Source organism: Rhinopithecus bieti, unplaced genomic scaffold, assembly GCF_001698545.2.
Source record: "Rhinopithecus bieti isolate Rb0 unplaced genomic scaffold, ASM169854v2 scaffold_9581, whole genome shotgun sequence".
Classification (NCBI taxonomy): domain Eukaryota; kingdom Metazoa; phylum Chordata; class Mammalia; order Primates; family Cercopithecidae; genus Rhinopithecus; species Rhinopithecus bieti.
Genome location: NW_016806413.1, coordinates 4086780 through 4099105, shown reverse-complemented (window position 1 = coordinate 4099105; position 12326 = coordinate 4086780). Strand labels below are relative to the sequence as shown.

At 41.9% G+C, this 12326-nt stretch overlaps 1 protein-coding gene across 3 annotated transcripts in view; it reads right to left on the bottom strand.

The window, feature by feature from the left end:
* Positions 1–318: 318 nt before the first annotated feature.
* Positions 319–12326, bottom strand: part of SEC22C (SEC22 homolog C, vesicle trafficking protein) — a 36060-nt gene continuing 24052 nt past the window's right edge. The window contains exons 5-7 of one of the 3 annotated variants that reach the window (XM_017876368.1): positions 9924–10042; positions 8309–8374; positions 319–5801 (exon numbers count right to left, since the gene is read on the bottom strand). In XM_017876368.1, the coding sequence (XP_017731857.1) occupies positions 5601–5801; positions 8309–8374; positions 9924–10042 (386 nt within the window). In that variant the 3' untranslated portion in view covers positions 319–5600. The other 2 variants (XM_017876369.1, XM_017876371.1) reach the window with 2 other exon arrangements.

The following is a 12326-nucleotide window of genomic DNA, read 5'->3' as shown; positions in this document are numbered from 1 at the left end:
CTGGGAGATGAAACTTCACCTTCCCAGTAGACAAGAGCCCAAAACACAGAGCAGGGAAAGTGCCTGCTGCACACAGCAGGACAGGGGCAGAGCCTGCGAAGTGGGGAGGCCTCCCAGCCCCCAGGGCATTGTTGTGACTGCTATTTTGGTTGGGAATTAGTGCTAAAGACTATTTGAGCCCTTGCACCTGTCTAGACCTCACTGGACATGACCTTTCACTTCTCTCAACAACCCCCTCCCATTACGTCACGCCCGCATCACACTGTCTAGGAAAGGATCCATAACTCAGAATTTTTCACACAAGTGCAAAGACACATGTTAATAAACACTTTAGATTTATTCTGCCATTTCTGAAGCCACCTCATTTATGTACACATAGGATATAAATGGCTATACAACATTTTTACATACTTTCATACAAGTTTAGGTTGTACTACTATGAGTTTGTTAAAATGTACCATTTACTCAAAATATTTATTGTTACAAGAAAACCGTAAGAAGCTTGTGTAACATGAACAGCAAGTATTTAAAATGAGTATGTAAATGGTTTTGCCCTGACTAAATCAGCCTCAGTATTTTATGCTCTTAATAGAAAAGCCCATTAAACAAAATAGAATCCTGGGGGATCAAATCATATGAATGATTCATGAAATAATACTTCTGAAGCAACCCCAGAATCATATAAATGTAAGGGTTAAAGAAGGTTATATGTACCAAGCATGGGTCGGAGGAACAGAATGGGCTTGTTAATTTTACCCTAAACAAAACGCGCTTGTGGGCAACAGCTCTGCCATCAGCACACATGGGCAGATGTTTCCATATCCAGCCATTCCCAGATTTTACTGACAAGCCCTTTTCCACAGGTTCCCTGCTGATGAGATTTCCCCAGCAACAGAAGTTTGACATCACTGCTCCCAGATGGGAGAATCAGAGCTCTCCTCATTTGGGTCAGGGGTGGCTGGCTCATGAGGTTTGGTCCAACCAGCAGAACCAGTTCCCTGGATCCTGGAATAAACCAAACACCAATAGTACCATGCGCTCTGTGCCCAGGGGGTGAAAGGCAGGTCCAGGGTGGGAAGAAAAGGGGCTGCTACCTTTTGAAGTGAAAAATTGAGGTTGTTTACACTATAGTATAACAAAATGCCTTTTTGTAAAGGCCAGAAGAAATGGCTGTGCTGTGCTGCCTGAAGCAGAAAAACCTTCATGTACCAGATGAATGTAAAGCCTTTCTCCTCCCATACATGGTGGATTCACCCACTATTCCCCTCCACTATCACTTTTGACCCTCATAACAGCACCCTGGGGGAGCAGACTGATGTTATCACCATTTACCAGATGAGGAAACTGAGGCCTGATGGGCAATGATTTGTGCACTGTGACATAGGACTCAGTGAAGAGCCTAGCAAGCTGATGGTTAGCTAACTGGTGCACTCTTTCCCTCACCTCATCTCTCAAGGGCACAGCTACACTCACTTTCTCCACCATCATTAACACTCACAGTACACAGGTAGAGCGTCCCCAGACTTGTGCAACATTCTACACAAAACCATTTGGAATGTGAGCAATGTTTGAACAGGGGCTTGCCAGGCACATCTGATTACCACAAATGCTCCCACCCGTGCCTGTCCTCACTTGTGCTGCACTGTGCAAGCAAGCAGTAGGTTCTCAGAAGGCCATTGTCCTGCATGTTACAATGAGTGGCCAACTCCTTCACAGAACAGCAAATGGCAGCCCTGGCTGCAAGGTGCAGTGTGCAACCCCCATATGCCAAGGGGCAGCTGCTATCTTCCAGCAAAGAGAGAACCCCTAGCTCTGCTCCCTATCTATGCCCTGCTTCCTGTGCCTCACACAGCCAGCCTTGCTGCTGGCCTGCTGGCTGTTGTCTTTGACTCTGAGCTGTGCTGACCACCAAGAGTGTTACTCCTCTCCAAGACTTGACTCCCAGGCATGGGTGGGAGAGTTGAACCTCAGTGCAATCTGCTCCCACTCTGAAGCTCGTCTACCCACCCCATTCGTTACAATTAAAGGTGGTTTTCTCATCCCTCCAGAGACTCGTTTCAGCCTCTGTCTCCAGAGCTGGAGTGTATAGGGCAGAGGTAGAAAGAGGCAGGAGAGTTGAAGAACAAGAGCACCCAGAAAAGAACAGAGGAGCTCAAGCTCATTTAATCAAAATGCTTACATGTTTTAATTCCAGCATTCTCGAGTTCACAGAAAAGAGGGATGCAAGCCCAAAAAGCAAAACCAGGAGCTTATGGTCACATGCCTCCAGCTGCAGGCAGTGGGACCTCTGGTACTGAGAGGGAATGCCACCTGAATATGCCCCAGCTGTCTCCACCCAGGAAAAGGAAAGCCAGGTACAGTCCTCATCACAATAAGGCTAGCCTAACATGGGAAAACAGATTTACATGTTTCCTTCATTAGGATATTAGGGAAGGGGAAACCTTTTGGGCTCTGGCCCCTTGGTTGAGAAACCCTTCCTAAGAGCACTGAGCCACACTCTGGCCCTGATACAGTAGATGGGACTTAACACACTTTGATGCTCAAGGCCTTGCAGCATCTGATACCAGAAGGCACCTCTAAAGTTTTGTTTTCAACATTATTTCATCTATTCCCAGATCTAGCCCAGTAAGATCAGCTGCACAGGTAGCATTTAACTACTGGGAAAACAAAAGTGCTACAACAACAGTGAGTCCATGGTGGAGTGAGGATAATTCCTGGGATTTGGAACCAGTTTGCTGGTATCAAGGATCACACAAGAGGCTATATAAACCTCCAACCCTGAACCAAGTCAAACCTAAGCCTGGGGATTTCCCTTGGATGAAATCACCAGAACTTCTTTCCTATTATCAGTCTCTTCCTTCAGTGAGCTGAGGATTCTTTTAGCTAGCTGGATTTCAGTCAATGTTTTTGTGGTCATTACTTGTACTGTTTTTCTACTGCATCTTTTCCCTTTTGTTTGCAAAAGTCAATCTCACTCCATGTGGATGTTAACTGATATCCACACATTCAACCTGGTGTGGGTAACATCTTTGGTAGTGCTTTGGTGGTCAGGAAGCATTACCAGGAAGGACTCATCTTCAAGGACCGTTTCTTTACTGCCTACTGAATATGGATCATAGGCTCAGATGCCCAAAGCACCCGGGGTACAGGTCTACACGGCAACCCAATGCCACACAGGCTTAAAAAGAAAACAGTCCATTTTCAAGCTGTTCTCACCGACTTTTTTTTTTTTGAGACGGAGTCTTGCTTTGTCGCCAGGCTGGAGTGCAGTGGCTCGATCTTGGCTCACTGCAACCTCCACCTCCTGGGTTCAAGAGATTCTCCTGCCTCAGCCTCCTGAGTAGCTGGGGCTACAGGCGCACGTCACCGTGCCTAGCTAATTTTTGTATTTTTAGTAGAGACTGGGGTTTCACCATGTTGGCCAGGATGGTCTCGATCTCTTGACCTTGTGATCCGCCCACCTCGGCCTCCCAAAGTGTTCTTATTGACTTTTAAAATGTTTTTGTTCTTCTCATTTAAAACAATTTACCTCCCCTCCTTAAATTCCCATTCTATTTCACCATCTCTTCAAAATTGTCTCCCAGAAAAACTGAAAATTCACCTGCTGGGTAAGCAGAAAATTATGCAGATGTGAAATCAGCGGAGAGACAACTTTGGAGTTTATGTCTGAGTATGTTGCCAATATAATTTTCATATTCAGATTTTTTAGAGACAGGGTTTCACTCTGTCATGCAGGCTGGGGTGCAGTGGTATGATTATAGCTCATTGAAGCCTCAAACTCCTGGACTCAAGGGATCCTCCTGCCTCAGCCTCCCAAAGTGCTGGGATTACAGGCATGTGCCATCACATCTGGCAAGTTTTTTTTGTCCTTTTTTTGTAGAGACGAATCTTACTATGTTGTCCAGGCTGGTCTCAAACTACTGGCCTCAACCGATTCTCCTGTTTTGGCTTTCCAAAGTGCTGGGAATACAGGTGTGAGCCATCATGCCTGGCCCATATCCAGATATTTTATGTTTGGTCAAAAATAGAAAATTCTATTATAAAAAATAAAGTTACTATGGCAACATTTTCCCAACATAGTTCCCAGTATATAAACTTATCTTTCTTAAAATGATAACAAGGTAGCTCAGTAACAATATAATACCAATGATAACCAAATATAATTGAATTTTCTAAAACTACATTCTTACATTCCCTATCTACTCAACTCTTGTAATGGTTTTCCACTTTTAAAAACTATCAAAATAGGATTTTAAAAAATTTATCAAGACCACATAATGCAGTTGAACACTCAAAGCGTTCCGTGCCACTGTGGTTGAACTATTCAGATTGCAGACTTCTACCAAGAACAATCCAAAAAACAAACTCCCAAAATGGCCTCCTGAGTGGTACTAAACAAGCCAGGCTGAAATTTTGGAAGACCTAAGGGATCTTGTCCAGAACCATATTCTGGAAAACTGTGATCAAGCAATTTTTTGACAATGAAAGACAGTAACTTTCCAGAGTATGTGTTAATTATATCTCTATCAAGCTTTAAAAAGTTAACAGCTACTTAACTCTTGTTCATAAAAAATTAGGCCCTCAAGCAAATTAAGATGACTGGGAAAGGTACAGAGGAGGAATTAATTTTGGAGGTGCTCTGCAAACAGGTACACAGGGTACAGTAGTCATCATCATTAAAATAACAGGCACTCAGCTCTACTGAAAAGGCTGATGACAGCAGCCTCTCCCAAGTGGATCTGTAAGGTGCCATTGAATCCATGTTCATTTACCTACTCCAGGTTGTGGTCAATTGTAAGTAATCCTGAAATTCTCATTTCTGCTCATGCTGATAAACTTATCATCTAGTAGTACCGGTTATTCAATTAATTTTTAAAATATTCGGATATACCCCGCAAATAAATAAAACATTTCTGTACCCACACAGTGCCACCACCATAAAAGGTTACATATAAATTAACTCAGATTTCTTAACCATTTTCTCAGCTTAAGTTTGCCCTCACCCTAAATGAAGTCCAATTTATATCCAAAATATATTTAAATATTCCAAAGGTATATCGAACCTAAGATACTGAAAAAATGTAAACAAAATTTATCTAGCTTATATTTAAGAACCATATTTTTAGGTTTTTAATTCATCCTGTACTGACCCACTAGAAAAAAAAAAAAAAAAACCAACCAAGTTATATTTAGACTGAAAGCTGATTTGGATTTTAAAGTGGTTCCTTGGAGACAACTGCCAATTACTAAAACCAGTGTTACTGAATCAAGTGGTTTACTGTATCATTGAACTTAAAAGACCAAAATATTTCCTTTCTCTCTCCCAATAAAGCTCTTTCTGGATAAGCCCCCAAATCCAGCTGTCCTAAGTAAACGTGCTGAACTGGAGATCCTGCAATAATGCTCGGCACAGAACCAAGGCTGGGTATCAAGCAACTTCATGACTTCCACTGCAACTGTTTAACATCCCCAATTCCTGGTTTTTCAGGCCAGTTGGCTGAAAAGGATGGAAACTGGAGTGTAAAGTAGAGAAGCAGAAAGAGAAACATAGACTGATCCTCAAAAGAAAATCAAAGAATCCATTCATCACAGTGTCATCCTCATACTCCATAGTCAGACTGCTTCTCCTGAAGCTGCCTTGTTAGTATCTGATATGAAGACAGAAAAGCCACTCCTATGTGGAAAAGGATTTGCCAGAGGTTCCTCAGCCCGTGCAGGTACATGTTGCCCAGGCAAATAAAGAGCAGCATCAGCACCACCTTCATAGTCCTGGCTGGACTGTAGAACAGGTACAAATAACACTGAAATGAGACCAGAAGAGGAATTTCAATCAGAGATAAAATGGCTACTAGATCATATCCAGAATTCACCTCCCACAGCTTCTATGAAGAGTGTCATTTCCCTCACATTAGCTGATTAAACTGAATTCATTACAGTAAAGTGGGAACCAATGGTTAGGCTGCTGTTAATTATTGGATAAAAGTGAGGATTTGGAAGATTAAAGGAAAGTGAAATAGATGTCACAGGAAGAATTAGTGCATGGCACATCTGAGAGAAGTTCAAGAAATAGACAGAAATGCCCAGACTGTTGGCAGTAGAGAAAGAAGAGCTGCAGGTAAGCTGCAGACAGCCAGACCAGGGGACCCTAACGTGACTGACTGGTCCCCCAGTGAAGTTTTCCTTCAGGGAGCCATGACAGGCAAGCAAGCTGGTGAGAGGAAGCCATGCTTTTACTATTTTGGTTTCTCCTGAGCCATGACTACATTGAGTACCACTCTTCCCTTGGGCACCCTCCTTATCATGTCTTCCAAAGCATCTCTGAGTCTGGCAAAGGTCTCACAGCAGGGAGAGTGACTGGTATTTTGTGTATGATTATCACACATAAAAGGGGCCATTCTTGTTCTGCAAAAGGTAGAAACAGCATTTTGGTTCAATGCTTTCTTGTTTTTTGTTTTGTTTTGTTTTGTTTTTAAAAAAGGACATCACTGAACATGGATCAATATAACAAAGGTTCAACCTACAGAGGGAGGGAGTGAGCTATCCAACTAGGAACACAGTTGAAGGAATGTGGTGGAACTGTACAATCCCTGCAGTCCTAAAACATAGCTCTAGGAAACTGCCACTGGCTATGTCCAAGGTCTTGGAGACTTGTTTTCTAAAAAGTTAGTGTATTTTCATGGGTTGAAAATTTCTTTTTGCACCATCAGGTAATGCTTTGTCTTTTTTGCATTTCTGGGCAATGTTTTTCTCTGTTGCCCAGGCTGGAATGTAGTCGCATGATCTGTCACTGCAACCTCCACCTCCAGGGTTCAAGCAATTCTCATGCCTCAGCCTCCCAAGTAGCTGGGACTACAGGTATGCACCACCACACTTGGCTGATTTTTGTATTTTTATTATAATAGAGACAGGGTTTCACCATGTTCCCCAGGCTGGTCTTAAACTCCTGGCCTCAAGTGATCCACATATCTTGGCCTCCCAAAGTGCTAGGATTACAGGCATGAGTCATCGCACCTGGCCTGGGTAATTCTTAAGAATAAAACATTCTAGAATGCATGTGGAAGAGAAGGAAAGTGTCCTAAGAACAGAAATTTTAATTTAAAAAAAAAGGGAGAAAAAAATATGTATTCAGAGAGAGTGCTAAAATCCTAGTCCATATGGAGGACAAGGAAGGAGAATTAGAGCCAGGTTTTCACTGGAATTAACTCTGCCTATGAGGGACTCAAAAGTGCCTCTTTATGCCACCCCTTAGTACACAGCTTATTTGAAAATAACTAATCAAAACCCTCTAGTTAATTTTCTAATGTTTGCTTCAGTTGCTAAAGAATAGGTTTGAGCCAGAAAGTATTACTATTAAAACAATAACAACAACAAAAAACAGCAGTTCTTTGACCTAGTCCTATATATGTACATATATATTTTAAAAATTTTTTGCGGAGGCCAGGCGCGGTGGCTCACGCCTGTAACCCCAGCACTTTGGGAGGCTGAGGCAGGCAGATCACATGGTCAGGAGATCAAGACCATCCTGGCTAACACAGTGAAACCCTGTCTCTACTAAAAGTACAAAAAAAATTAGCCAGGTGTGGTGGTGGGCACCTATAGTCCCAGCTACTCAGGAGGCTGACGCAGGAGAATGGTGTGAACCCGGGAGGCAGAGCTTGCAGTGAGCCAAGATTGTGCCACTGCACTCCAGCCTGGGTGACAGTGCAAGACTCTGTCTCAAAAACAAACAAACAAAAAAGTTCAGAGATGGGGTCTTGCTGTGTTGCCACCGCTGGTCTCAAACTCTAGGCCTAAAGCCATCCTCCCACCTTGGTCTTGAAAAGTACTGGGATTACAAGTGTGAGCTACCATGCCTGGCCTAGTCCTATATATTAAAAACTACATGTACACAGATGCTAGTTTTATAGAAGGACATTCCTGTGCTTGGACTGTCCTAATAATAAGCACAAGGCAATAAGGCAGTATCTTGCCACCCACTAGTCAGGCCTAATCCAATCCCCATGTAATTTCATCCCTCCCTTCTGGGAAGTCAAATCCAAACTGCTGGTTTCTGTTCTGTTGCTGTCAGTAGCCCCTTGGCCTTGAACAAGGGGCTTTCCCTTTCTGAGCACAAAGGTCTTCCTCTGTAAAATGAGAGGACTGTGCAGAATGGGCCTAAGGTCCTCCACTAAGGGCTTGGTATTGTCCATGATTTGAACCATGACCTTGGTGGAACAAAAATCACATCTAGAAACTTGCTGATAGATGAACAGAAGAACAAAATAAGGTCATGGATTTAATCCACTCACCAAAATATCATTTCACCCACCTGGAAAATGCAGGCTACAAAAGGAACAAGAAAAGCCAGAACGTTTCCAATTTCCTCATGGGCAACCTAAAACAAATACAAGGAACACAAGGAAAGGGATATTTAGATGAAAGGAAACACAGCACCATAAAGCACTTTACTCTGCCTTCAGTCTGGTATGGTTGACAGTACAAAATCCCTGGCTGGGTGAGACACAAGTTCCAGTTTATGCACCAGATCAGGGTTAGCGTACAACTGTTTTCAACAGCCTGGTCACAGCATGTGCCTCCTGTCCCCATGTGATTGTGCTAAGTCTTCAACCTGGAATGAGCCGCCAATCCCTCCACCTCTCAGAAACCTAAGCATCTGTTAAGCCCTAGCTTTCTCTAATTCCTCCCATCTCCAGGCACTGCCGCCTCCTTAGGGTTGCCATCACACACGGTTTTGGGCCATGACAGCCCCCAAGGCAGGGACTATGTCTTAACCATCTTGCTCGCCAGGTACTTATTCTAATGTATACAAACAAGCAGACAGTTGGTAAGTATCTGGCTAAGAGCAATCATAAACAATAAGAGTAGAAACCATAACACACATTGATCAAAGACAGGATGTGGTAACAGCCAGTTACCACTCATAACACAGGCCTGCTGCTATTCGCCAAAGAGGTCAGTCTACATCAGTCTCCTGAGGTTCAACATCAGTCATGTGTCAGACTTTACACACTAAATTCATGGGTGTGAGTATGGTGGCTCTATCTTTAAAAGTAATATCTATTTGTTGATGCTAATAATGGTTCTATACCTTCTCTTTTTTTTTGAGACGGAGTTTCACTTTTGTCACCCAGGCTAGAGTGCAGTGGCGCAATTTTGGCTCACTGCAACCTCTGCCTCCTGGTTTCAAGCGACTCTCCCACCTCAGCCACCTGAGTAGCTGGGATTACAGGCATGCACCAACACGCCCAGGTAATTTTGTATTTTCAGTAGAGATAGGGTTTCACCATATTGACCAGGCTGGTCTCAAACTCCTGACCTCAAGTGATCCACCCACCTCAACCTCCCAGAAGTGTTGGGATTACGGGTGTGAGCCACCACACCCAGACTATACCTGCTTAAAATACTTCTTAAAATACTTCAAAATTTTAAAACTATTTTTAAAAAGCACTGAAATAGTAAGTTCCTTTGAAATGAGCAGACCAGTGTAGGAACTTCCTAGTGATATATAATTATTCGACAAAGACACAAGGAAGGTGGCATCTGCATTATATAAATCAGATTACAGGACAACTTTTCTCAGGGGAAAAGAGCCTGAACCTTAAAATCAGAGAATGAAACTTTTGTCCTGGGTAAATAATCCAGTCCCTGGAGTGACTCCTGAGCCACAGGGTGGTCTAATGTCCTTGTAGCAAATTCTCCATTTCTTACCAATATCTTGGCAGGCCCCTCTGGCCTCTTAGGACAATCGACATAAAAGAGCAACTTTCATATTCATTCAACTTACTACAAAGAATAAAATTTAGAATAAAATTCGTATTAGTTTTGAAAAATTATAAAACCTCAATTTTATAGATAAAATGTATACCTATCACTTTCTTCTATCATATGTCCTTCAATTTAAACTGTTAAAAAAAGAAAGTTACCTGTAAAGAATGTTCTGCAAGGTGAACTCCACGAATGAGATTCAGGGCAGCACACATGATGTTGAGAATGAGGGAGAGGATACCCAGGGCTGTCACTGGTTCCATTCGGAAATTAGGAGCTTCACAATGAAAAACAACAAGTGTTTAGTGAAAGTAATTTCTATATGAAAGAAAAATAAACAAAGACATTAACTAGACCTACACTAATGATAGGTTCACTATGTTAAACACAGAATTACAAACATATTAATTGTAAAAGCAGCAGAAGTTAGAGGGAAAAAAGGCAAGAAACGATGGACAGAATGGATGTGGGTATTTGAGTAAAGTTTCTTCCAGAAAAAGGCTCTTTTCCAGGCAAGTACAGGTTTTTCAAGTGCTTAATTTCCTTTCTATCTAAAGCAGTGTTTCTCAACCAGGGCCAATCTGCCCCCCGGTGGATATCTGGCAATGTCTGGAATCATTTCTGGTTGTCACAACTAGAGACAGGCTGCTACTGGCATCTAGTGGATACAGGCCAGGAATGCTTCTAAACATCCTACAATGAATGCACAGGACAGCCTCCACAATAAAGAATTATCTGATGCAAAAATGTCAATAGGGATTAGGTTGAAAAATCCTAAAACAATTTCTGGGCCAGGCACGGTGGCACACACCTGTAATGCCAGCACTCTGGGAGGCTGAGGCAGGCGGCAGATCACTTGAGCCCAGTAGTTCAAAACCAGCCTGGGCAACATAGTGAGACTCTGTCTCTACAAAAAAAAAATACAAAAAATTATCCAGGCATGGTGACACATACCTGTAGTCTCAGCTACCTGGGAGCCTGGTAACCTGAATAATCAATGTTTCCCTCTTTCCAGTTATTTTAGGATTTTAAAAATTGCATTTGCTGTGAATTGCTCTAGAAACGCACATGACATCGCATATTATTATTGTCAGAGAAAGAGGACAAGTTGAATGTTGAGGCATATGATAGAAATGCTTTAAACATTTGACAACCAATTACAAATAAAGCCTTGGTTCTCTTTGGTAGTATAAGAAACTGTTTTATTTACTTATTTATTTAATTGTTTTTTGAGACAGGGTCTTATCTTACTCTGTCATCCAGGGAGGCTGAGGTGGGAGGAGGCTGAGCCTGGGAGGCTGAGGTTGCAGTAAGCCATGATTGCACCCCTGCACACAAGCCTAGGCAACAGAGCGACCTTGTCTCAAAAAAAAAAAAGAGTTCAGGCATGGTGGCTCATGCCTGTAATCCCAGCACTTTGTGAGGCTAAGGTGAGAGGATCACTTGAACTCAGGAGTTCAAGACCAGCCTGGGCAACATGGTGAAAACCCCATCTCTATAAAAAAAAAAAAAAAAAAATACAAAAATTAGCTAGGTGTGGTGGTGTGTGTCTGTAGTCCCAGGTACTCAGGAAGCTAAGGTGGGAGGATAGCTTGAGCCCTGGAGGTGGAGGTTGCAGTAAACCAAGATCCCACCACGGTACTTTAGCCTGGACGACAGAGTAAGACCCTGTCTCAAAAAACAATTAAATAAATAAGTAAATAAAACAGTTTCTTATACTACCAAAGAGAACCAAGGCTTTATTTGTAATTGGTTGTCAAATGTTTAAAGCATTTCTATCATATGCCTCAACATTCAACTTGTCCTCTTTCTCTGACAATAATAATATGTGATGTCATGTGCGTTTCTAGAGCAATTCACAGCAAATGCAATTTTTAAAATCCTAAAATAACTGGAAAGAGGGAAACATTGATTATTCAGGTTACAAGCTGTTTCTAGAACTATAATGAGAACAAATGCTCATTTTCTCTGTAAAGATAACCACTGAAATTGATTTTGGTTCACACAATTAAATGGTGTCCCTCCCATTCTCTCGCTATACTCCTTTCTTACCCTTATATTTCACACACACACAAATACCTAGCCACAATCCAATTTATGCCTATTGTTAGTGTGTTAGAGTTTCCACTGAGCAATTAAAAGTTACTGTTAGAACAGAATATGCTACCTGTAAAGATTCTAGCCTCAGGACAATAGGGTAAATCAAATCACAGTAAAATGTTCTAGAAAGACGGGCAAGGTGACACTTTCTGGATTTGCTCCTCTTGTCTAAGTGTTTAAAAAACAAAACATACATTACAAAGATATGCCTGCATTCATATACACTAAGTGAGAAGCTTGGAGCTCAATTACCCAGTCTTCCTTTTACAAAAATTAAGTTTATTCTCAATATAAACTAGAACCACTTACTGACCAGAATGAGAGCTAATTCAAGTATTGGTTGAAACACATTAAACTAAAACACAAAGTTAAGTCAAAACCATGAACATAATACATCACTTTTAAAATTCAAGAAATGAGTTTAGCATAAAACAGTTAAACAAAATAATTAAGACTATTAT